Source organism: Schistocerca americana, chromosome 4 (genome assembly GCF_021461395.2).
Source record: "Schistocerca americana isolate TAMUIC-IGC-003095 chromosome 4, iqSchAmer2.1, whole genome shotgun sequence".
NCBI lineage: Eukaryota > Metazoa > Arthropoda > Insecta > Orthoptera > Acrididae > Schistocerca > Schistocerca americana.
In genome coordinates this window covers 203,945,872-203,973,410 of record NC_060122.1, presented here as the reverse complement: position 1 = coordinate 203,973,410, position 27,539 = coordinate 203,945,872, and the positions used below count along the sequence as shown (strand labels likewise).

Genomic DNA, 27,539 nt, shown 5'->3' with positions numbered 1-27,539 from the left:
GCATGATTTGAAACTTCTCTCCCGACATCCATGGCGACGTCCATCTTTGCAACCACGACACCATGCACTGCGGTATAGATGGGCCAACAACATGCCGAATGGACCGCTCAGGATTGGCATCACGTTCTCTTCACCGACGAGTGTCGCATATGCCTTCAACCAGACAATCGTCGGAGACGTTTTTGGAGGCAACCCGTCCAGGCTGAACGCCTTAGACACACTGTCCAGCGAGTGCAGCAAGGTGGTGGGTCCCTGCTGTTTTGGGGTGGCATTATGTGGGGCCGACATACGCCGCTGGTAGTCATGGAAGGCGCCGTAACGATACGCGAATACCATCCTCCGACCGATAGTGCGACCATATCGGCAGGATATTGGCAAGGCATTCGTCTTCATGGATGACAATTCGCGCCCCTATCGTGCACATCTTGTGAGCCACTTCCTTCAGGATAACGACATCGCATGTTCTCCAGACATCAACCCTATTGAACATGCCTGGGATAGATTGAAAAGGGCTGTTTATGGACGACGTGTCCCACCAACCACTCTGAGGGATCTACGCCGAACCGCCGTTGAGGAGTGGGACAATCTGGACAAACAGTGCCTTGATGAACTTGTGGATAGTATGCCACGACGAATACAGGCATGCATCAATGCAAGAGGAGATGCTACTGGGTATTAGAGTTACCGGTGCGTACAGCAGTCTGGACCACCACCTCTGAAGATCTCCCTGTATGGTGGTACAACATGCAATGTGTTGTTTCCCCTAAGCAATAAAAAGGGCGGAAATGATGTTTATGTCGATCTTTATTCCAATTTTCTCTATAGGTTCCGCAACTTTCGGAACCGAGGTGATGCAAAACTTCTTTGGATGTATGTAGAATAAATCTGGCAGTCATTGCTCGGTTAACTGCGGTATACAAATTACAAGAAGTAGGTAAAGACACGAGAAATGAGGCCAGCGAGGGAGGTAACTTCAAATCGCTTATCCTGGGTCTGACTATATACATCGTGGAATCGTGTGTTGTTCTCGTGAAAAATCTGTTAAATTGTGAATCTTCACAACCTATTTAAAACCTCTTCCTCGAGAAAAACTGTTGTGCTACCGAAGTGGCACTACTTTTTTTGGCCAATGTAACAACTACATATAAAAAGGTCTGAAAGGATCTCTTGAGACGTTAGGTTGATAGAGTCTGGCGACTTTTTACCACCAAGTTAACCTTGCATGTGTTTTACTGTACGCGAAGGCAGTCTTTTATTCCACAAACACTTATTATAACAGAGATCTCCATCTTGGCGATAATTTATAACTTCATAGCGCAGTTATTTATCGAATCGCCAATATTACGGAAAAGTTTTTCTATATCTGCAGAATACCATAATATTAGCATTATCTCGACCATCCTCGAAACAATATACAATTAATATTAAAATTTCCACACCCATTAATTTATAAAGATTATTACTTGATTCATAGCATCAGTGGCTGGTATTACTTAACTGCCCGTAATTGTCGGCTATAACGTTAATCTAAATTTGTATAATTATGGTATTTTGCTCTGGACCCGTTATTTTGATTTCTGACAGTTTTCATCTGCCCCACGTCGCTTTTGTCTATATTTGATGTAGTATTCCCCCGGTCAGGTACTTACTTTAACACTTCGTCGTAACCCATCAGAATGGTGATTCGCCTGATACTCTGGGACTGCCTCGACTACGTGTTTGCAGTTATAACCCTGTCATTTTTACTGCTTTTTCCAAATATAGTTAACTAATTCATCGAAATATAAATTTTGTTGTTCCAGCACTGTATTTTTAAGTTAGTTGCTTTGAGAAGTGCTAAGTACACTATTTGTGTGGTGCAGGACGTGAATCGTTAACTTTCTTCTCTAACGTCACATGTTTCTCATCCCCTGTTTCACGATTTCAAATGTTGTCAATAAAAAGCCTATTCAATTCAGTCAATATGTAATAAACTCAATAGCGATTACTACAGTAGAGAGAAAAGGTAAATCTTACCCTTTAAAATGTTTCCAGAAATGTAGAAACGTAGATCAGAGCTTTATCTTCCGTCAGCGATGGCGTCATTAGAGAAGAGAAAGGAATGTGGGGGAGTGTCAAATTATTCACGGCCTAAAGAACATCACTGAGAGACATACTTCTGTTCTATAGGGGAATTTTCGCTGTGATCAACATTTGTGACAACATGCTACTTTTTCGCGAACTCTGTCTCCAACACGTGTTTTATGCTCGTTTATATAACTACTACCTGCTCCCAGCCACGCGTTCCTGTGGCTCAGTCTGGTTGAATGGAAAAAAAAGAGAAAGCACACTATCAAAAACGTATGGAAATTGGGTATATGTCCTAATCTCCTCCTCCATGTTTCTGTCCACTTCCTCACCCCCCTCTCTCTATCTCCTCCTCCTCATTTCTATGTCTATCTTCACCTCTACCCTCCCTCCATTTCCACCTAGCGGCTGTCCCTGTCCATCTCCTCTCGGTGAAGAACTTTCGGAGTTTAAGATTTTCAACTAACGTATGCCCTATATCTGTATAGGACCGGCTGAAATTTCGGTTTCGACCAGTTTCGGCCGAAAGTATTGGTTTCAGCCACAGTTTCGATTTCGGCCAAAAATCAACCGAATCCCTGCCTTAGTCGAAACCAGCTTCGTGAAGTCACGGGTAAAGTCGGTTCGCGTTCGGAATGGATTCAGTCGACAATAGTGCTAGATTCGAGTTGGCGGGGTAAGTTTCACTTATTAAGCAAGTCTTTCCTCGCCCATAAGAAGTGTATTTTGTTGTTAATCAAAAACTAACGTAATCGTATCTAGTAGTGATATTCCTATACTTAGTTAATAACAGTTGAACTTACTCAGTATTGTACTTAATGCAATGAGTTATCATGCTGTTAAGCTGAAAATATTTATTACTGAGTATTTTTGAAAACGAGGGGCTTTTTCTAATAACCAACATGGGTTTAGAAAACAGCCTTATTTAGTAAACTGCTTTTCCTTTTCAGTTTGAGTAGATTTACTCTGACAACAATCGTGCTGTTAGTCGGAACTGTGATGTTAATTTTTGAACTACTTTCCGCAGCACTGATTGAAGTTGGTTTTCTGACTAACTACTATGCATTACGTTATTAGGAACGAAAAGTAGAAGATAAGTCACGTTGTTTGTCGACTGCAAAAACGCAAGTGAGGATGGCCGTATGATGCTAGCGCTGTCAAGAAAGGAATTTCAATTTCTACTTATGGAAGCAAATAAATTATTCCTTTATGTGTATTTTGTACTGTGGTGTGATACGCGATTAATAATGTCCAAGTTGCAGCATTTCGTAGTATCTACTTGGCAGGTTTATAGCAGATTTAAGAGTATCTTCCTACAAGAAGATATTCAGGACTCTAATATTTTAACATGATGGGCAATATTTTGTGGTCGCTATATCTAGTTCAGTTTACTTTTTCTCGAACTTGGTTTAATCTTGTTTTAGGTAACACATGTCACAACAATGAGAAAACATTTATCTAAAGCCATTTGCACAGTTTGCAACAAAACCCTCTAGTTGGACAGCCATAAACCCGAAAGACAAACATTACATGTACTAAATCAAAATTTATCAAAATTTAATGGTTCAGAATACAAACATGTTTGGAAACGTCAATCAGAAGTCGACAGTTTGGAAAATGAAACAAAATCAAAGTGGATGGATTGAATAGTTTTACTGAGTGCCGATACCGAGAAGGGAATTAGATGGCTAGATCACGTAACTAATGAGGAAGTACTGAGTAGAATTGTGGAGAAGAGGAATTTGTGGCATAACTTGACCAGAAGAAGGGATCGGTTGGGAGGGCATATTCTGAGGCATCAAGCGATTACCAACTTAATATTGGATGGCAGCATGGAGGGTAAAAATCGTAGAGGTAGACCATGAGATGAATACACTAAGCAAATTTAGAAGGATGTAGGTTGCAGTAGGTACTTGGAGATGAAGAAGCTTGCACAGGATACAGTAGAACGGAGAGCTGCATCAGACCAGTCTCTGGACTGAAGACCACAGCAACAACACAACCGAGAAGGATGAAAAACCCAATCTAATTCAGTCAACCATTCCGAGTTTGACCACTTGGTCTGCACACTGGCTAGATGACCATGAAATTACGAAAAGAATACACAAAGATATTACGGATTTAATAATTGCTGATATTCTTTGGCAGATGGCAATGCATTCCGATGGCTCAATTTTACTGATACACAGGCTGTTCATAAATATCGGCTTAAATTTGGCAAATTCTCTCTCTCTCTCTCTCTCTCTCTCTCTCTCTATATATATATATATATATATATATATATATATATATATATATATTAAAAAAATCCATATATATATATATATATATATATATATATATATATATATGGATTTTTTTAACAGACCTCGTGTTGAAGAAGAATACCTATGTTTAATGTATAGGGTGACACTTATTGGACTATATGTGAAATAAACTTAAATTTGTTACAAACTACGGCGTCCACATCCTTTAGTTAACATGTAAACGCCACTACAGATATTCGGGACATTTTCGATATGCCTGTCATTGTTTGCGATGATGTGGCGCAGACGAATAGCGAAATTTTACGTAATCCGCTGAAGAGTCGGAACATCGTTGCTGCCGATGACCTCTTGAATGTCTGTTTTCAGCTCAGCAAAGGTTTTGAGGTTACTGCTGTATACCTTGTCTTTAATATTACCCTACCGAAACGAGTCGCATGTGTCCACTTCCGGAGAACATGGCGGCTAATCGAGGCCAATGCCAGTGACCTCTGGATACCACAGAGTCAGGATGCGATTCCCAAAGTGCTCATCCAGGACATCAAACACTCTCCTGGTTCGATGAGGGTCGAGCCCCGTCTTGTATGATCCACATATTGTCGAACTCAGGGTCACTTTGGATAATGGGGTTGATATCATCTTCCAAAACCTTTACGTACTTTTCAGTAGTCACAGTGCCATCAGGGAATATCGCACCGATTATTCCGTGACTGGACTTTACACATCTTCCAGTCACCCGTTGAGGGTGAAGAGTCTTCTCCATCGCAAAATGCGGATTCTCAGTCCTCCAAATGCTCCAATTTTACATACTGACGAACCCATCCAAATGAAAGTGGGCTTCGTCGGTAAACCAAACCATACAATGCGCATACTAATTCCCATCTCGCCCTGGGCCAACCGTTCAGAAATTATGACGATTTGATTTCATGTAGTTCAGTAACTGTCACCCTGTATAGCTGCCGGAAGTTACATTGCTGTACCTTCAAAAACGTTCAAATTTGTGTGAATTCCTAAGGGACCAAACTGCTGAGGTCATCGGTCCCTAGACTTACACACTACTTGAACTAACAAGAACAACTCACACACCCATGCCCGAGGAAGGACTGGAACCTTTGGCGCAAGGGGCCGCGCAATCCATGACATGTCGCCTTTAACCGCGCGGGCACTCCGCGCGACTCTCGTATATCTCTTACTGCTCAGCGCTGTATTGAGTTGGATATTGTGTCGCATAGTTTGCGAATTTAGAGATGGCGGAGTTAGAGGAGTAACGCGTCTGCATTAAATTTTAACTCAACCCTTATAGAGACATACCAAAAGATGCAGGAGGCCCACGGTGATGAATGTTTAAGCAGTACTCGGTGTTACGAATGGTCAACACTGTTTAAAAACAGCGAGACAGAGGTTAAGGATCATCCTCGTTCAGCACGCCTCTCGACGACACTCATGTCAAGAACGTAAACGAAACTGTGCTTGCCAATCGAAGACTGACTATTCGAAAGATTGCAGAAGAGTGTGTCATTTCAGTTGCCTCTTGTCACGAAATCCTTCCACAGCATCTTGGAATCTATCGCGTTGCAGCCATGTTCATCCCATGGCTCATGAGTGAAGGCGAGAGAGACATTCACCTCGCCATCTGTGCTTTTGGATCACGAAAGTAAGAACGAGATGTTCCTTAAGAGAACCAGAACTGGTGATGAGACGTGGGTCTACGGTTACGATCTCCATGATGGGTCGGGATAGGTTCTCCAAGACCAAAAGAAACTCGTCAGGCCAGCTCAGGTGTAAAAACCATGCTGATAGTTTTCTTTCACTCTTAAGGATTAGTTCACCATTAATTCGTGCCACAGGGACAAACTGTTAATCGATCGTACGATCGGTACGTGTTGTGACTCCTGAGAGAAAATGTCATAAGGAATAGGCTTGAAATGTGGAGCGACAATACTTGGCTCTTGAATCACGATAACGCACCCGTACATTCATCCCTGTTGGTGCGTGACTATTGCACAAAAAACGATATCACTCTGATGCCTCATACTCCGTGCTCTTCAGATTTGGCCCTGAGGACTTCCTTATTTCCAAAACTGAATGCTCTGTTGAAAGGTCGAAGATTTGCAACGATATATGAGAGAGAAGAGAATTTGCAGACGGAGCTTCGCGCGATCCAGCTAGATACGTACCAAGACTACTTCCGGAAGCGGAAACGGCGTTGGGAGCGGTGTATCAATTGCGGAGGAGAGTATTTCGAAGGAGACGATGCACAATAAATAAAAAGTAAACGCAGAAAACTTTTTGTAGACAAAGTTCCCGAATATTTTTACAGACCTTTATATACTGGGTGGTCAGATAATGTCTGAAACGCTTGTAGGGATGTTGCAGGACAGGTTGTACTCAGACATAAATGTTAAGAAAAAAATTCGATACGTTGCGCCGTTTCAGAGTTATTTAGCGTTGAAACTAGCCAATGGGGGCATCGCGCGCTCACATTCAAGCGGCCTGCCAGGAGCGGTGTTGCGCAACGAGTGCTTTGTTTGGTTACATAAAACTTGGATTTGCGCGCGCAACGACCTGATTGGCTAACTTCAATGCTAAATAACTATGAAACGGCAGAACGTATTGAATTTGTTTCTTAACATTTATATCTCAGTACAACCTGCCCTGCAACATCCCTACAAGCGTTTCAGACATTTTCTGATCACCCTACATATATATATATATATATATATATATATATATATATATATATATTGTAGAAAATATAGGACTTGTGTGGTAGTGGGTCATAGCAATCCATGTGCGCATCGCTTAGCGTAAGGCGCTAGGCTTCGCTGATCAGCGTCAGGCGCCGCCAAGACAGTAGGCACACAACATGCCATGCGAGCCGTCATTGTAGCAGGCCTGCAAGGCAACGATTTCAGGGTATTTGTGACCTAAAGATAAAAGGGACGTCGGATTGAAATTTTATGACCTTTATTTGCAAACGCTGTAGTCGACGTGATTGCGGATATTCCAGGCGGGATAACAGTACGGGTTTTGCGCCTCTTACTGAGAGGTGAATGCGATGTTTTTGGCTGTGCTAAAGCCTGTTTGATAGGTGTCGCATAGAGGGCAGCACCTGTGCACTCTGCGGCGTCTGGTTCACCCTGAGTCAGTTTGTCATCAAACGGGAACACTCTTGTGTTTCTCACGGTGTGGAGCGGACAGGAAATAGAGTGGTGTTCTTGGAAGGAAAGGCAGACATGCGCTGAACTTACGGGGCGGCAGATAGAAACGCTCACGCTACCCAACTGCTTTGGACATTTTCCGAATCGTTGAGTGCTACATCCACACACAATTACTGCCATCCACAGGTCCCTACGAGTGCCCGTATCACTTGAGTTATTTCTTCAAAAATGGTTCAAATGGCTCTGAGCACTATGGGACTCAACTGCTGTGGTCATAAGTCCCCTAGAACTTAGAACTACTTAAACCAAACTAACCTAAGGACATCTCACACATCCATGCCCGAGGCAGGATTCGAAACTGCGACCGTAGCGATCGCGCGCTTCCGGATTGAAGCGCCTAGAACCGCTCGGCCACCAGACGATTTTCCACGTCGAAATGCATTCTGCTAGCGGATTTCATAAAGGATTACCATTGAACCGGACTTTCCGAACCATGTACTTTTTCCAGATAAGGCATCCCTTACATGAGAGGGTTTGTTCAACAACCACAATAAACACGTATGGGCACGGGAAAATTCGCATCCCGCGTTTGTTCGTGGACACCAAGATCGCTTCGCAGTCAACATTTAGGTCAACTCGGTAGGCGATAATCTGGTTCCATACGACTGAACCCAAACAGACACTTAATCCTTTTACGAGAAAGTCTACCAGAGTTGATGGAACAAGTTCTCCTCAACGAGCGACAGCGGATTTGGTGCCAACACCATGGTGCCACGGCGCAATTCGCACGTCCAGTGCGAACGCATTTGGATGAACTCTTTGATGAGAACTGGATAGGGCGCTGTGGGTTGGTGGCATGCCCTGCACGTTCCCCAGACTTGACGCCCAGAGATTTTTTCATCTGGGGCCACCTGATAGCAGTTGTCCATTAAACATCCATTGAAAACGATAAAGAGCTGATAGCGCACATTATGGCAGCCTCCCATCCAATTTACACTCTCTCAGGAATGTTTGAAACAATGCAACAGTCAATCCAGCGTTGTTGCACGGAGTGCAATCAAGCGGGAGAGCGTAATTTGGAGCAATTTCTGTAGCTATTTTCAAATAAAAGTTTTGAAACTTTGTCTGGACTTCTCATTTACCTCGACACCACAAATACATTGAAAACTTTGTCCTGCATCCCTGCTACCATGACGCCTCGGATGGTATATTGTGCGCCAAATATCTTGGCGGGGCGTGACGTTGTTCAGTGACGCCTAGCGTCGTACGCTAAGGGATGCGGACATGGATTGTCCTTTCATTTTCTACAGTCATTTCAGATATTCCTTGTATAGACAGGACAAATAACCCAAAACTTGTAGCGCAAATATGGCGGAAATGTAAAGTCCTACGGATCTGCGATTTTCGGAAAATGGATTGGTTGTGAAGTTGTGAATTTTGAAATTTTTCCCGCGAATTGACTGTTCAGACAAATTTTGGGCTTGCAGCCGGTCGTCGTTCAATATATTGCGGAACAGAGGACGTTTTCGCCAGTCTACGACGGCTCACCTGAAGATGACTGGCAGGTGCCCGGTTGCAACATCGTGCGAAGTATTGAATATGTGGATGACACTTTCATAGTGTGGCCTCATGGAGAAGATAAATTAATGGAGTTTCTACATCACCTCAATCCCATTCATAGCAACATCCGGTTCACCATGGGAATAGAGAAAGATGATTGTTTGCCTTTCTTGGATGTCTTGGTTCGAAGGAAGAATGATGGTTCTGTAGGGCATTCAGTTTACCGGAAACCCATTCATACTGATTTGTACCTGCAAGTATCGAGTTGCCATCACCAACCGCAAACCATGAGTATGCTTAAAACACTTGTTCATAGATTTCATACTGTCTCATATCTAGATAGCTTAACTCAAGAACTCTCAAATCTAAAGACAGTATTCAGCGAAAATGGGTATTCCACCCGGCAGATTAACAGGGCACTAACAGTTAAAACTGGAAGCAGGAAGTGAATAAAGAGGAGAACATGTCAGAACAATCTTTAGTTTTTCTTCCATTCGTTGGCAACACTTCGTTTAAAATAGCAAGAATCCTATGAAAATTTCAGGTAAAAAATGGTTTAAATGGCTCTGAGCACTATGGGACTCAACTTCTGAGGTCATCAGTCCCCTAGAACTTAGAACTACTTAAACCTAACTAACCTAAGGACATCACACACATTCTTGCCCGAGGCAGGATTCGAACCTGCGACCGTAGCGGTCACGCGATTACAGACTGTTGCGCCTAGAACCGCTCGGCCACTCCGGCCGGCCAAAATTCCAGGTAAAGTGGATTTCTGCCCACCATCGAAGATTGCGGACCTTTTGGGATCAGGTAAGGACAATCTGTTACTACGAAAGGCCGGAATTTACAAGATACCGTGCCGTGGTATGGCTTACATAGGTCAAACTACACGCACCGTGAAAGAACGCTGCACTGAACATCAACGCTACACCCGCCTTTTGCAGCCAAGCAAGTGCGCTACTGCTGAACATTGTATTTCTACTGGGCATTCTATGGAGTATGAGAAAACAATGATTTTGTCCACAGCAACGTCTTTCTGGGACTCCATTATTAAAGAATCCGTAGAAATACGACTGGCGAAAAATCTGTTAAACCGTGACAGCGGCTACTAGCTGGACAGTGCATGGAATCCCATCATCTCCACGATTTACTCTGATCGAAGACGACAGATTGCGCCGACAGCCGCGGCAAACAGCAACGCAGAGGGCGACTGAGTTCTGCTATTCCACCGTCGAGGGCACTGCCGGTGGGCAGTGTGGTTCATCTACCAAGTTTTCGGCGCATGCGCAAAAACTACAGTGCGCTATATATTGCGGAACGGAGGACACGGAAAACTTTGCCCTGCATCCCTGCTACCATGACGTCTCGGATGGTATATTGTGCGCCAAATATCTTGGCGTCGCGTGACGCTGTTCAGTGATGCCTAGCGTCGTACACTAAGGGATGCGGACATGGGTTGTCCTTTCATTTTCTACAGTCATTTCAGATATTCTTTGTATAGATAGGACAAATAACCTAAAACTTGTAGCGCAAATATTGCGAAAATGTAAAGTCCTAGTGATCTGCGATTTTCGGAAAATGGATTGGTTGTGAAGTTGTGAATTTTAAAATTTTCCCCACGAATTGAATGTTCAAACAAATTTTGGGCTTGCAGCCGGTCGTCGTTCAATATATTGCGGAACGGAGGACGTTTTCGCCAGTCTGCGACGGCTCACCTGAAGATGAATGGCAGGTTCGCAGTTGAAATATCGTGCGAAGTATTGAACGACGACCGGCTGCGAGCCCGAAATTTGTTTGAACTGGTTGTGAAGGTTTCGTATTTTTAGGCAATAACCAAATTGTAACAATGCTTAGAAAGCGCATTTTTGGGGCAAACATACTTTTTTAAATGGAATAATGCTAATTGATGTTAACAAATTAAAAGTAGGCTACATAGAACGTCAGTGGTGTTGGTTGCAGGATTGTAGTGCCAGTCATTGACGAGATGCGCTTGTCATTCACGATATGTACTTGTTGTTCTAAAGAACAACAAGTCCATACATTAGTTATGTGTATTCTGGGAAGTAGCGAGGCAGTTGACCATCACAGGTTGTGTGCAAAATAAGTATTGGCGCCGGCAGTGAACGCCTTCAGTTAGGTATGGAACGACTGTTGCACACGTGCTAGCATTTCAGCAGAAACGTCCGATCAGGCTGCAGTAATACGTCGTTGCATATCATCGGGTGTAGATGGTGTGTCCTTCTAGACACCGTGTATCAGCTTTCCTCACAGAAGAAAGCCTACAGACATCATATCTGTATATCTGGCCCGCCAATGCATAGGACCTCTGCGTCGATTCCAACGATATGGAAACAATTCGTGAACATACGTTGTTCCACTTCGTGCACTGATGTGTGTGTGAAATCTTATGGGGCTTAACTGCTAAGGTCATCAGTCCCTAAGCTTACACACTACTTAACGTAAATTATCCTAAGGATAAACACATACACCCAGGCCCGAGGGAGGACTCGAACCTCCTCCGACATCATATGTTGGTACCATAGGCTACTCGTAGTCTGTAGAGGTACGTCTGTTAGCTTCCGTGGAAGATGGTCTTCAATATTTGTGCGCGTTCAGTGTTCTGCCTATGATCAACAGACCTATGAGCTTATGAACTAATGATTTATTATACCACACCATGCATTTACCCTCCATGGGTGCTGACTTTCCACTTGACGAAGCAAATGGCGATTGTCAGCAGACCAGTAGCGCATATTTCGGCGGTTTACCTGGCCATGGTTGGTAAATGTAGCTTCATCACTCAACAAGGTACATGATAGTACATCTGGAGTATCCTGTCTTAATGCCCATGTACAGACGTTAACACGATTCTCATAATCGTTTCGATGCAGCTTTTGATGGAGACAAATGTGATGCTGATGGAATCTATGTTGACGGACAATGAGTAGGACACTTCCCTGATTCATGCCACTTCCTCGTACGATTGCGTGGGAGCTGACGTGCGGATCAACTGCAACACCAGCAGGGAAATTAATTTCCCCCGCTTATGTCGTCACTTGTTTTTTTCTGTTACGTTGTGTAGGTGTTACACAATCACTATCACGTAACTGGTTTAAGAGGCTCACAAGTAACTGCCGAGATGGTTGACGTCTGGTCGCATACATCTTACTAGAACGAACTGCATTCTTCCTGCTCTTTCCATACACCATGAGCATGTCAGCGTTTACCGGATTGATAAATCCCATAGTCTACTGACGACCTGATGCTTGGACTGTCACACACTAACCGACTAGCAAGTCGCAGCGCTCTCAAGGAACTCACAAGGGTACTGAAAGCCAACACAACAAAATCGTAACTAGCGAATACGCAGGTTGAATGGCACAAACAAGTGTAAGAGTGGAAACTTTTTCAAAATAACATATCTAGTAAACGACTCCCACTATAACCCTGCAACAAACTCCACTGAAATTCTAATTTATCCTACTTTTAGTTCGTTAATATCAAAAGGCATTGTTCCATTTAAAAAAGTATGTTTGCACAAAAAATACACACTTTCAGTTTATTGGCTGACAATTCGAGCCCCTGACTGCGAATCCATTCTGTGAAAACCACCTGTCAGTAGCCCTTTCAATTTCCGCAATATCTGCAATAGGCGATTCACCCTATTTTGAAAAAAATTAACGTTTACTTTGTTATTTATGTAGATTAGCAGATGTGTTCTGCATCTCTCATAACACACCAACTGATTCAACGCAATGGAAGCGGATTTTTGAACATTTACATATCGAAACAGCATTTCCATTGGTCAACATAATTATATATTACAGTTCTGCTGATTGAATTAACTGATTCATGCACTTCATTACTACTTTTATCACAGGGTGCTGTTGTTGGCAGCTTGTTGGGTATGGCGGCTGTGGCAGTTATTTTATCAGGGGCGCAGCACGCCGTTGCCACGGGCCGCATGAAGTATCCCACGCTACCCACCTCCGTCGAAGGATGCGCGGCGAATTTCACATCTACCATCGAAACTGTAGCTCAGACAGGTACCGCAAGGTAAGCTAATTCCTTCAGCGATACTCCAGACAATAGTGGTAACACCACTTCGCTGAATCTCGTGTATATATAGAGATAATTATTTTTAATGAAGACTTGTCTTTAGTGAAGATTGCCTCTGACGTATTAAGGATTCTATGCATATAAATGTCGTATATATCAGTTTCAAACTCAGGTTATTTAGGTTTTTGGGGGATGGTAGCATCTAGAAAAGCTTTTTTAGCGTCAAATATAAATTCTGTTCTACGTATATACGGAGTGTGAATTGTATAGTTCTCTGTCACGATTCCAAAATTCACATAAATGCATAAGTCATCTAATATTACGATGAGGCTGTATATTGGTCTATGACGACTGGTCGAGTTATTCGCTTGAGGCAGGATTTGATTTGGATAAATTGAGGAGTCTGTATAAGTATGTATATTATAAAAATTTATGCAAGTATTCTCGCGCGCGCACATGTGTGTGTGTGTGTGTGTGTGTGTGTGTTTGTGTGTGTGTGTGTGTGTGTGTGTGTGTGTGTGTGTGTGTGTGTCTGTGTGTGCTTTCCACATCTCCTCCTAAACTACTGCACCATTTTCAACCAAACTTAGTACGCGTACCCCTCACTTTCAGCCAATAATCACTGTGTGATAAGAACCACCTACCTACCAAAGTTCAGGAGATATGACGTCATAAACAATGAGATACGTGAAGAAGTTCCACATCACGCACGACGTTCAGATTTATTATATTAATTTCTCAGACAGTGTCCATATACGCTGTTGAATGTAACTACAAAATTACATCATGGTACGACATGTAGTCCAAGAGAGATGAAGTCATGAACACTGGTGGGGGTGCGTGATAAAATGCTGAATCATGAATGAAGTTTTAATACTTTGTTCTTGTTGATTAAGACACTCTTACAGTTGACTCAGCTTAAAGAAATTCCTGACACCTAGTAGAGCTTTTGACAGCTTTAACTGCGAAAGCAATAGGCTTCTATAAGCTATGAAGAGATGGTGCCACATGTACGTTTACAAAATCCCATTTTAGACACGCGAAACACCTGCGCCAAGCTGTCTGTGAATGTGTAACTAGAAATACTCTTTATAATCAAGTTCTGAGTTAAACAAACATTGCAGAGAATATGTATTTTGCATACTACGTTTCTTAATTGTGATACTGTACTTACACATTTGTGCATTATGCGCATTTCTACGTACGACAGTTTCTCTGTTTGGAAAGTGTTTTAACGAATTAGTGGAAATGAATTTTTTCCTTATTACACTTCCAACACACTACCTTTTTGTTTTCCTTTGTAATAGAAAATTGGCAAAATTAATTCCCGGGCAATGATGGCACAAAGTCAGTTTCACTCATTATCTCCCATTATCTTTCTAATTTTGTTATGATACACTTATATGAGGAAATATACAGTCGCTCGGAAAACGGCATTATTAAAAACTGCTTCAATTCAATTACTGGGAAACAATGACTAATAGTCAAAAAAGTTTCTGACACAGTGAACTCCAAATTCTGCATTCTGGAATGTTGTCATATGGTAAATTGATTAATTACATTGGCAAATCAGTGGTAAACAAGAATCTCATTTGTTCCTAAACACAGAATGCTTGCGTGACGGACGGAGGTGGAGAAGGACTAATTATCAGAGTCGTGGACCCCGCGCCCGCTAACGTTTGAGTCGAAAGTTCCCGTATCTAAAATAAGATAGCTCTTGCTTTGTCGATATGATAAATTTTGTGCTGACACGTCTATATAAAGACACGATTACAGCTTACTGTCTGTGCAGAAAGCATGTTATTGTCTCAGTTGTTTCATGAACGCTTGTATTGCTGTGATATCGACACTTATGAAATTCGACATTCATTGTGAAAGCTCCCTGACGCATTCGTTCCACTATTATGTCAGCTCGAAAACACTGTTTTCTTTCCATAGATCCACTGTGACAGAATACATTTATCTGATGTTGGCTCATTTTCTTTCTACTCATGCACAATGGGCACATATTCTGAAGTTGCTGCGCATCTTCAGTGAGACAGCGAGAGAATTTTATGTAAGCACTGTCTGTTGAACTGAAAGACCCGAAAGTATTATGAAAAACATCAAAACATAATGCATTCAGGCATCTTTTGTAATACAGTATAAGAAAATTTAACAGTAGCCAATATGCAGTCCAGTAACTCAAGTCCCACATTCCCGTAACGATTGCTGAGAACATTGTGGAAATCACACACTGTAGTACTATGTGTATATTAGGGGAAGTGATTTGATGCCGCACTTTACGGACTATAAGATACACTTTTCTCTTCGGAAAATTGCCTCCAAAATTCACGTGCGTCTTATACTCGAAATTAATATAAAAATAACAAGTTTTTTGCGTGGCCATCCTCCACAGCAAGCATAGAAATACTTGTTTTGTAAATAAAACAGCCTTTTCTTGCTGCAACTTAATTTACTTTTCCCAAACGCGTTCCACCTTTTTCTTACTCTGAGGCATCACCAGTGAGATCTATAACGATTCAGTTTCGTTATTTTTGGATTATGAAATAGTCCAAGTCGCGATTTATTGTGTAAATAAGTAATTACTTACGGTTTGCTGTGATCTGCGTGGAATCTCGTCTGGATATCGCACTACGACTTTATTACCGAAACATAAACACAATATTGTATTCGGAACTTTTTCATACTATTCACCATGTTTCTCCTTTTTTGTGGCGTACTATTATTCTTTTGCCACTGGATATAACTTTCTTCGGACATTGTGTTTTGAACAACGTAAATATTGTAACTTCATTACCTGTTTCCTCCTCTTTGGTTTGTAATGAAGTTACGGTATGTACGTTGTTAATAGCACAGTGTCGGAAGAAATAGCTATGTCGAGTGCTAAAAGAATAATAGTACACAAGAAGGAGAAGCACGGTGAACTATGTGAAAACGTTTGGAATAGAAAATTGTGCTTATGTGTCAGTAATAAAGAGGCAGTGGAGGCTCCAGACCAGATAAGAGGAAACGCAGATCAGCAAACCGTAAGTAATTACTAATTTACATAAAAATTCGGGACGTGATTTGTTTCATAATCTAAAAAACAGAACTGTATCGTTACAGATCCTACTGATGATACCTTACAGCAAGAAAATGGCGAAACGCGTCTTGGAAAAATAAATTAAGCTGCAGCAAGAAAGGCGATTTTATTTACAAAACAAGCAATGTAAAAATGCCCGATGTTTTATTTAAAATCACAGCCAGACTTAAAAAATGGCCGTATACTCGATGCCGCGGGAAACCTATCCCTATCTGACAATATTGAATTCAACTGGCAGCAGCAATGCACTGATGTAATGAACATGGATAGCGTGGATTCACAAGCTTGCTAAAACTGTCTCCCTCACGTCCCGCCATCACCAACCCAGAACTCTGTTCAGCATATGATGTGTCATTGAAGTCGAAAGTTGCAGTAAACTTGAACTGAAAGTGATTTGTGTCATTGTTAAGAGTAGAATATTTTTGTTAGTAGCTAGTTTACTAATGGAAAAAAATAGAAAGTATTCATATGATGCGGGCTATAAACTTAAAAGTAATAGCTCATGCAGAAGCACATAGAAACAGAGTAGCTGAACCACATTTCGGCCCACCACTAACAGAAGAACTGGAGAAACGAGAAAGACTAAATGTGCAAGTAAAGAACTGAATGCAAAATGGCCAAAACTAGAAGACGAAGTATTGAAATGGATCCCAGGGCAACGTCAAAATGGCACGAGACTCAACACAAAACAAATTCAAATACAAGCTCGTAAGCTAACTCTACACTGGAACCTAACAGACTTTAAGGGTGGAGTTTGTTTGTGGTACAGGTTTATCAAGCGTCATGGATTTATCATGTAAACGAAAACCAAAATATCTCAGAAAATGCCGAAAGGATATGAAGAGAAAATATTATCTTTCATCGCTTTGTTATTCAACATCAAAAGAAAACCAGTGTGGAACTAAGCCAAGTAGCGAAAATGGACGAAACTCCTCTGATACATATGACGTCCCGAGTAACAGAACTGTTGCCACGAAAGGTGCTAAAACCTAACTATAAAAACAAGGGGACATGAAAAAATGCACTACTCGGTTGTCCTTTCATGTTGTGCTGTCGGTCTAAACTTAATTCAATGATCATTTTCAAGCGCAAAACAGTGCCAAAACCTTCTGAAACACGCAAAGTGTTGTAGTTCAGTACATGACAAGGGTGGGATGGACGAGGCTGGTATGAAATTAACCGGGTGTTGGAGAGGAGCAAAGGTGCTTTATTGAAGGGTTCTCTATTTGTGCTAGATCAGTTTAGCAGTCATTTGAAAAATCCTGTGTGAGAGAAACTGAGACAGGGAAATACAGGGCTTGCTGTTATTCCGGGAGGACTTACTTCAGAATTGCAATCTCTTCATATCTCGATAAATAAACCATGTAAAGTGTGTATGAGAGATGAATGGAACAAATGGATGATGAATGGAACCCAACATGAATTCACGCCGGAAGGAGCTTTGAAACAACTTACAAAAAAACAATCGTGTCAGGGGAAGAGACAGTCGTGGCCCGGAGTGATGAAAGGCAATACTGTTAAATCGTTCAAGAAGTGCGGTAAAAGTAACCTCTCGATGGCAATGAAGACCATCTTATATATGAAGAGGACAACGATGATGACGGCGACGACGACGACGACGACGACGACGACGAAGAAGAAGAAGAAGAAAGTTCAGATGACAATTTTTATGGATTTTAAAGATCAGTTTAAAAACTAAGATTTTTTAGTCTGACTTTACAATCTAACAAAAATGTTAAAAACACTATTTTTTTAAAATTGCTTAAAAATTAAGATACGTCTTATAGTACTTAGCGCTTTATAGTTTGAAAAATACGGTATTGCTTTCGTCCAATCTCTAACGAAACAATAAGGGGACCTGGACGTGAACGGGCTGCATCTTTAGACCTCGCTCTCAGTGCATATTGGTCTTGATCTACAATACGGAGGAAGAGGTGGTTTTTCTACCAACAATGAATGACGTTAACTCAAACTGCGAAAGGAAATTTAATGAAATATCTGTTGCAGTTTAAGAATTACATTATTTTGCCTAACAGATGTTTTTAAAATACACGTTCCTATTTTGGTACATTTTCTGGTCCATCATCAGTATAATAGCATTCAAACTGTGGCAGGCTGCTGTCAACATTCATAGAAACACACTATGCCTCTCGTTTTGTAGTTTGGAATACATCTAAGGAAACAGAAACACCCTCATTATACCACATTAATATTTTGTCTAAGAATATCGCTAAAATTATACAGATTGACAAACATAGATCACTTCTCCGATGTATTGGGCATAATACAAAGAGTATTGCGTTTTTTACTTGAGAGAAATTTGATGAAATGGATAAAACCATTGTGAAGTTGTATGTACCTAATATTCTGAAAATGTAGTTTCGAGATTATGAGAAAAGAATGTTCGCATTGTTTTTGAGAATATTCCAGCAGCATAATCTTGCTGGCCACCTGCTTCTTTATCCCCTGTAGAATTCTTCAGGAGCCTTTCCCTTACTCTGCATTCCACAGCCCTTTCAGCTTCGACTAGTCGCTGACGATCTATGGCAGTCAGAACAGCTATCATATTATTTCCTAGGTGGATGCCTAAATTGTCCATCATTGAAACAGATGACAGAATCCACCACACCCATTTTGAGTACTGTATATCCAACAAACACTGTTTTTGGTACTCGGTGCCACACGCAGCTGTTGAAACTCTCATTAGGGTTTTGTGTACGGCCATGTAGACATTTGCTAAGTAATTTTGTATCTGCAAGGACCCTGTATATTGGCTTTATTGTTTCCAAGACTGTGGCAGGCAAGAAATGTTTATGGTGATATTCCTTGCCTGTCGCATGAGCGTGGCTGGTTTACAGACATTTGTTCAAAATCAACGACTGAAAATTAGATAAAAATTATATTTTTTGAGACGGGATAAAATTATTTCAGATGGCGACAAAAAATGTTTTCGAAAATTTCGGTCATTTCACGTCCAGGTGCCCATAAGTGTGTGCATGAATTATATGTATGACGGTGGCGCCTGCGCCACGGGCGCGTAGTTCAACTGTGGATCAAGTTCAAGCGAATACCTGGCCAAGCTCTAGAAAATTAGAACCACATAGAATCATTAAACATGGTAAATTTCTTTCTGATATTCAACCGGACACTTGAGAGGGAACATCGTCTGCCGGCTTAAAATAGAGCAAAAATCACTGGATAGTCAGATCTTACATGAAACGTGTTTTTGTATGAAATGTAAGACGCGCGAAGTGTTCAATAACTATCGCAGCAAAATTTGATCTCTTGACCTGTCTCACAAGACTAAGAAATCTGATTCATTTGTTGAGGATATCAGCGGCACATTAATTCCACGAAGTTGTAAAGAAGATAGAGCCCGAAGTATCGAAAAGTTAAACAAAATCTGAAATAATGAATTGAATATTCAAACACTCTTATAAAAAGTTAATTCAAAGAACCTTCCCATCATTTAATAGCGGGGCCGAGTGACATAGAAACCCCAGTGGTGGCCATATCCTGGCACTTCGAAGGCGTATACCTGAGAATTACTCGAAATTTGCCTTCGGTGGACACGGCCTCAAAAAAAGATGCCCAGGTTCTATGTCAAACACACAGTTTTAATATGGCAGGAAATTTCAAAACAGCGGACTCCCACATGCAGAATGAAAAATTCATCCTGGAGTACTAGTAGGCTGAAACACAGTTAAAATCACTGAACCGCAATATAGTGCAAGACCACGATGAAATGCATGTCAGGTTTTATACCGAATTTATAAGTGAATTAGCTCCATCCTTGACTATGATCTACCGTTGGTTCTGAAGTGGTAGAGGCGAAGAGGAAGTGGTTGGATGCTGGACGGAAATAACATTACACTTTTTGCTTCAAATAATTTACTACGCAGAAATTCTAACTTCTATACTAAAACACAAAAACCTTGTTTTAACTTTCACAGGGTGAATAACGCAATTTATGATGACATCGTGCTACGAATAACAACAGTTTGACGGTGTAATTGTGAACCACTTAAACCAAGATGAAAGCACATACTTCACACACTAACTATAGCTCAGGAGAAAGAAGGTTTCAAATTTGGCCTCAGTTTCGTAGAGTCTAGCTAACAACTACACAACTTAAAGCCTGAGTTAGAAAACTTATCTGCGCTTTCACATAATTCAATTACAGAAGAATGAATTTGCAATTACCATCCAAATTATTGAAACTTGTGAAAGGCGTTACAGCAAAGTTTGCTGCAGTGAACAGATTTTAAAATAATAAAAAAGTAATTACTCAATTTGAGCCAGTGAACACATTAAAATTTGAAGATCAAATACGCAAGTACCGAATAACGTAAATCTCAAGTACAGCAGTATCTACCGACAGGATGTACCTCACCAGAAACAGTGGTAGTTCCAAGAAACAATGACAGCTTAGAACTAAATGGCAATTTTCTGTAACTAACACCAAGTAATAATTACCATTGAATAGCTTACGGATTGTCGAAATAAAACAATGACTAGCTTGCAACACAGCATGTTAAAGCCCAGAATACTTACGAGTCTGGCTCTAGTTAATAATAAGGCTGCTACACGAGTAACAGCCACCTCAGACATACAAAAGCAGTGTGTTCGGGGGCCTGGGCCACCACACTTGCAAGGCCTTAGCAAGGAACATTCTGGTAGAAACACCTGAAACATAGATTAATTACCACATGCAACCAACGCAACCAAAACATACACATATTACCCGCAACATCAATTGATTAGAATGTAAAAAAAAAATGAGAATAAGTGTAACTCGGATTTCAGATGTAACCAGGGTGCGGGAACACTGTAAGTAGTAGAAAAATTCTCACTGCCTTCTGGAGGAAACCATCGGCACATAGCTTAGCTCTCTAGATCAGTTAGAAGACTCCCACTATAGTCTGCCACAACGTCACGAATTCACTGCACACTCCACAAGAGCCCCCCCTCATATAATTCAAATATAGCATACCCGCTCATTATCTGCTGTTTACGGTGCTCATAGAGCCATTCGAGACGCGCGTGCCTCTGGCAGTGGCGAGCCGGACTAGGCTGCTACACAAGTAACAGCCACCTCAGACATACAAAAGCAGTGTGTTCGGCCGCCTGGGCCACGACGATACTCTCGAAGCGAACCCCACGGCAAAGCGCACGATCCCAAACAGTCCCGTGCTCTCTGCCCCCTCTGAAAGCAAAATTTCGAGAGAACAATTGAATTATACAGAAAGTTAGAAGGAGCAGCAGAACTACCGCAAAAGAAATTGATAACAACCGGTCGGCTCAGATTCTTTAAACTGTGACATATTCCCCGTGACTGGGAAAGCGGCAAGTAACAGTCCTCTACATGAAAAAATGCTGACTACTGATATTGCTACGCTCCATATCACTTACAAAGCTGAACATGCTTCAAGTCCAAATAGGGCTAACGGCCTTGAACCAGTAACCTCTCCATGCAAATAAGTATAAGTTCCAAAAACAAGGGCCATGTGAAACTCAACTTGCATTTTTCACGTTTGATAATCTCATTTTAGAGGATTTCTCCGATATTAGGCTAGCTTAATAACAGTGTATATTTAGATTTAGATTTTTATGTGATATATTTCTATTTACGAGGGCTATCCACAAAGTAGATTACGTTTTGGAATTAAAAATAAATAAAGTGTTGGAAATTTTTTTATTATATACAGATGAAAGCCACACTTAAATACTACTTTTCTACATAGTTGCCATTTAAATTAAGTCACTTATCGTAGCGATGGACGAGCTTGGGAATTCCTTCGTCGTAAAATTCGGCCGCCTGCGCCTTCAACCACGTGGTTACCTCTTCTTGAAGCTGTGCGTCGTCATCAAAACGCTGCATAGCCAACCACTTATTCATTGCTGGGAATAAGTGGAAGTCGCTCGGTGCCAGGTCGGGACTGTACGGCGGATGAGGAAACAACTCCCACTTAAAATATTCGAGAACTTCACGAGTGGCATTTGCCGTGTGGGCCCGGGCGTTGTCGTGAATCAGCAACATCTTTGAGCCCAACTTTCCCCTGCGCTTGTTTTTTATTGCTCTTCTGAGGTTGTGCAGAGTTTGGCAACACCTTTGAGAGTTTATTGTAGTGCGTCTTTCCAGGAAATCCACAAAAATCACACCTTTTCTGTCCCAAAAGACTGTCATTACGTCGTTGAAGGCGCAGGCGGCCGAATTTTACGACGAAGGAATTTTCAAGCTCGTCCATCGCTACGATAAGTGCCATAATTTAAATGGCAACTATGTAGAAAAGTAGTATTTAAGTGTGGCTTTCATCTGTATATAATAAAAAAAATTTCCAATACTTTATTTATTTTTAATTCCAAAACGTAATGTACTTTGTGGATAGCCCTCGTATTTTAACACAAGTCACATGTGTATATGGCATGCATAAGCAGACAGACAGACAGACAGACAGAGAGAGAGAGAGAGAGAGAGAGAGAGAGAGAGAGAGAGAAAGAGAGCCTTCCATGTATCACAAACCATTATTTCACTTCTACACTTCTACGTATTCATCTATATCTATACGCCGCAATCTACCTTAAGGTGAAGTGGCACGAAGTGTACCACTTATCACTTCCCCGTTTGTCTGTTCCACTCACGAACTGTTTACGAGAAGAATGACTTCTGGCAAGCTTCCGTGCGGGTTCGAATCTCTCTTATCCTATCTTCATGAGCTTCTAGCGAGATATACGTAGGAGGAAGCAATAGACCGATTAACTCTCTTAGCCACGTTAGTTCTCTGAACCGCAAGTGATGCAGAATAGCTCTCTTGCGTCGTCTGCCACTGGATTTGGCTGAACAAATCCGTGACGCTTTAGCGCTTACTAAATGAACCCATAATGAAAAGTGTTGCTCGTTTTTAGATCTTCTTTATTTCCTCTATCAAACCTATTTGGTATGTATCCCACAGTGACGAGCAATATTAAAGTATTGGTCGAACAAGGATTTTGTAAGCTACCTCCTTTGTTGATTGGTGGCTACCTTTCCTGAGGACTCTCTTATTGAGTCTCTCTGGCGTCTGCCTTACCTGAGATTTCTCTTATGCGGCGGTTCCATTTAAACATCTTCCGACACATACTCATAGATATTTTATAGAAGTAACTGGTTTCAGTGATTGTTGTGCAATCGTGTAATCATGCAGTAATGGACCTTTCTATTTATGTGCAAGCAATACGTCACATTTGTTTATACTGCGGTTTTTTTTTGCCACTCCCTGGGCCAAATTTTGACACTCTGCACGCCTTCCTGCATTTCGCTACAACTTTCTACCTTTGCGACTCCCGTGCGTTCAGCTGCATTATCCGCGAAAACTATCACGGAACTTCCAACGCTGTCTACTGTGTCATTTGTATACCGGGTGATTATAACTGAAATTCCAGTTTCAAACTATTGTAAAAGAGCTGGTGCTCACAATGACGTCGAACTGTAGAGAATATTATCGAAGAAGGAGGAAACAAAACAGGAAAATCAATGAAAATTTTCCAATAAACGACGCTGTAGGCGACTCAATATGCAAAATAAAACATGAAGGTATACGGCTGTTCCTCAGTTTGCCTCAAGGCAATTAAAAGGGTTGTTCATTGTTGCTTTTATGCGGTATTTGGCCTCAGGACAATAAAAAGCCGAGTTTTCCCATCCAATGTGGCACGACCCTGCCCTGATGGATGAGATTACCTAAGTAACAGCGCCAAAACTTGTGCTGTCATGCACATTGCACAGTATGGTTGGTTTGTAATGCAACTCACAGCATAGCCGTCGTATTGCGAATTATCTGTTATTTGTAGCCAATCCAATTTAGGCTACGACGCTTGCAGCCAAATGTAATGGGCAAATTTTCATTAGATTTTTTTTTATTTCGTAATGTTTCCCCCTTCTTTATAATATTCCATTCAAATTTGACGTCATTCTGAGCAGTGTTTCTTCTTTTAAAGCGTTTGGAATTAGAATTTAATTGCCGCGCAGGATTAGCCGAGCGGTCTATTGCGCTGCGATCATGGACTGTATGGCTGGTCCCGGCGGAGGTTCGCGTCCACCCTCGGGTAAGGGTGTCTGTGTTGGTCGTTAGGATAATTTAGACGAAGTAGTGTGTAAGCTTAGAGACTGATGACCTTAGCAGTTAAGTCCCATAAGATTTCACACAGATACATCTGGAATATAGTGTAGAATTATATAGTTTTCTTTTTTAGTATATAGTGATAAGAATATTGTAAATTACGCCTCTGTGATGCCGAACGAGAAATAAATAAATAAATCAGCTGTTCTGTTCTGAAACTCGTAGTTCACAATTTCTGCACTAGCACTCACCGGTGGTGGCTGCCTGCAACAAAAGAAATGGGCTCATACGTAAAATGAAATAAAATAATACTCTGCTAACGGGTTGAAGTTTGAAGTTGGTAGTTGTACCGTTTCGTTTGTATAATTATGTAGATTATTTTCGTGTTTATCTGCTGCTAGCGTGTTATGGCTCAAATGGCTCTAAGCACTATGGGACTTAACATCTGAGGTCATCAGTCCCCTAGAACTTAGAGCTACGTAAACGTAACTAGCCTAAGGACATCACACACATTCATGCCCGAGGCAGGATTCGAACCTGCGACCGTAGCAGCAGCGCGGTTCCGGAGTGAAGCGCCACAGCGGCCGGCCCTAGCGAATTAGAGAAGTTTGACTTAAGAGATGTTTTCTACTGTTACGCTAACTAAAAAAAACCGCTTGTCTGTTTTGTTAAAGTGTTTCAGATATGCACAAAAAGCTTCACGATGCATCTTTCAAGGCGTTAACAGCAAATATTCTTCGTATTTACCTGCTGCTAGAGATGTAAGCTGTTAGAAAATACTTACGCAGGGGCAAGCTGGTCTATTGTGCGATCATTAGCTTCCCGGCCTAATAATCGTTTCAACATTATTTTCCAGTGTGACGCTGTGTGCAGGTCTGCTAAGATGTTTCAGATATGCACAAAAATCTGCAAATGCATATTTCAAGGACCGCTGCGTATCTGCACCGCAGATAATATAGCGGCTCGCAAAGCGGCCTGCAAGCAGGCACCTCTCCCACAGTGCATCGATGTGTGGAACAGAAGAAACACTAATAATTACATTGTGAAAAAATAACCCTTTGTTACAGACGTAACAGTGATTGAAGAGGGCAGACGTGGAAGTAGAAATTGGGCATCCTGCCTTATGGTCACTGCATGCTAACTTCATCCGTCAATTGTGTCGTCACAAAAATCACTGTGGCAGCAATGCGCTGCATTCAGTCCATAATGACGCAATATGGTAATTCATATCACAGAACCTGATCATGGTGCGCTCTTATAAATAGCTTATATAATAAAAGTATAGTCCCGAGTTCGAGTCCCGGTCCGGCACACAGCTTTACTCTGTCAGGAAGTTTCGTATCAGCGCACACTCCGCTGCAGAGTGAAAATCTCATTCTGGAGATTATATACCACTTTTTTCAGTTTCAACGTTCTGTTGACAAGCAAGCATCAACTTCATTAAATTTCTTAAGGCGTTTATTAAGTATTCTGTTACACTATTTATATTAGGCGACTAGTTTCAAACCTGACAGGTTCATTTCCAAGTCTGGCCTACTGAGCCTGCAATGACAGTGCCTGATCTTAGTAATAAACATCAAAGTAGCAACACATGCTACTACCGCACCCTTTGGCGTTGAGGAGACATTGTTTCTGTTGCTTTTAGGTTTGAATTTCGTTTGGCAGCTGCTCGCGGTTAGAGATTTACAGATTCCATATAGATGAGTGCTACTAGTAGGTAGGGGTAGAAGAGTTGGTGGTGGGGGAGCAAGTTCAGAGCAGGACACATGTACGCCAACATCATGTGACATTACAATGTTCTACACCACTTCTGGGTTCTAATTAATTTATTTCTCGATCGACTCAAACATTTTATTGTATGTAAATTCTGAAATTTATTCACTGTTTTTTTCTTCTGGTAAAAATTTTCGATTTAGTGTAATTTTCGGCCACAGGTGTTGAGTGAAGTTTCTGTGTCCACAGCCCAGCGACAGACGACGTGCCGCTGCTGTTCCGGCTGTCGTACCTGTACTACACGCTGGTGGGCGCCGTTGTCATGGTGACGGTGGGCTGGACGGTCAGCTGGCTGACGGGCCCTCTAAGGCCGGGGGACGTGGAGCCCTCGCTGCTGGCGCCCATGGTCCGCCCTAAACATCGGCGCCGGGAAGATGGCGCCACCGACGCCGAGCCGGCAGTCCGTGTGGAGCTGCTGCAGCAGACGAAGCACCAGCCAGAGACGCAGGGGGCCGCCTAGAGCCACGACAAGGGGCGACGATCTCACTCAGAAATGCCTTCCTCTACCAAACGGTTTCCCGACCTGTGGAACTTAACATGTCTCCATTCTCAAGTGATGAAAATAAGTTTCAAAGAGGACCACTTCTCTACCCATAACCAGGACACCCTCTAATATTTCATAAACATTTCAAGATACTGGTACAACATTCACGCAACGTGAGTTCCTCGATCATCATCAAGATATGTACACTGCACAAGTGAAGCAAGTAGTCTTATGTTTGCATGTACACAGCTACACGTTGAGAGAAAGTGGTGTAGTTTCCCTACTATTACTGCGCTAAATCAATATAAATGGAAAAAAAATTGTCCAAGTGCGAGTAGGACCCGCACTATGAGGGTTCTGTACAAATTATATATATAGATAGTTCATCTATCCTGGGAATCTAGAATGTCGACAATTATTGCCTGTTGTAGGTATCGACACTAGTAAGAAATCAATCCGAGGAATTCCAAAGCTTTAGAGAATGTTTCAACTGTAACTTAAATTTCAATTTTTCTGTGTTTATTTTGCATTTGCCACAGTAATCTTTCATTAATTTTACTCATTATGGAGTCATATTACTGAATACTGTTTGAAATAGCTGAATGAAAGTTTAGAGATCATAGGGTGTAATTTATTGCAATCCAATGTGCTCATTTTTCACTTATGTTTTTAAATAATAATAATACATTCTCATGTCCGGTATTTCACTTAAAACCACAGTGAATTTCTAAATTAGGTCCAGGAACTTAAATTCTAGTAGAAACTTAAAGCAGACGTTGTACTAATGAATATTGCCCTCGCTTCACACCAAATTTCGTGGTTCTAGGTCAACCGGAAATAGTCTGTAGGTTTTTAGTGAGATTGCGGGCATCAGTATATGTGACACAAATGGCCGTGATATTTTGACTGCATTGATGTATCATCTTAAATTTTTGACCATAAATTTCAGTCTGATACGTCTATGGGTTTCTGAGAGAAGGTGTCTTAACA

The 27,539-nt window shown here is 41.6% G+C and overlaps 1 protein-coding gene across 1 annotated transcript in view; it reads left to right on the top strand.

The window, feature by feature from the left end:
* LOC124613350 (sodium-coupled monocarboxylate transporter 1-like) overlaps positions 1-26,854 on the top strand; it is a 92,698-nt gene extending 65,844 nt beyond the window's left edge. The window contains exons 11-12 of the mRNA XM_047142046.1: positions 12,933-13,108; positions 26,255-26,854. Coding sequence (XP_046998002.1) covers positions 12,933-13,108; positions 26,255-26,525 — 447 coding nt within the window. The 3' untranslated portion in view covers positions 26,526-26,854. The remainder of the gene's footprint in view (positions 1-12,932; positions 13,109-26,254) is intronic.
* Positions 26,855-27,539: the final 685 nt, after the last annotated feature.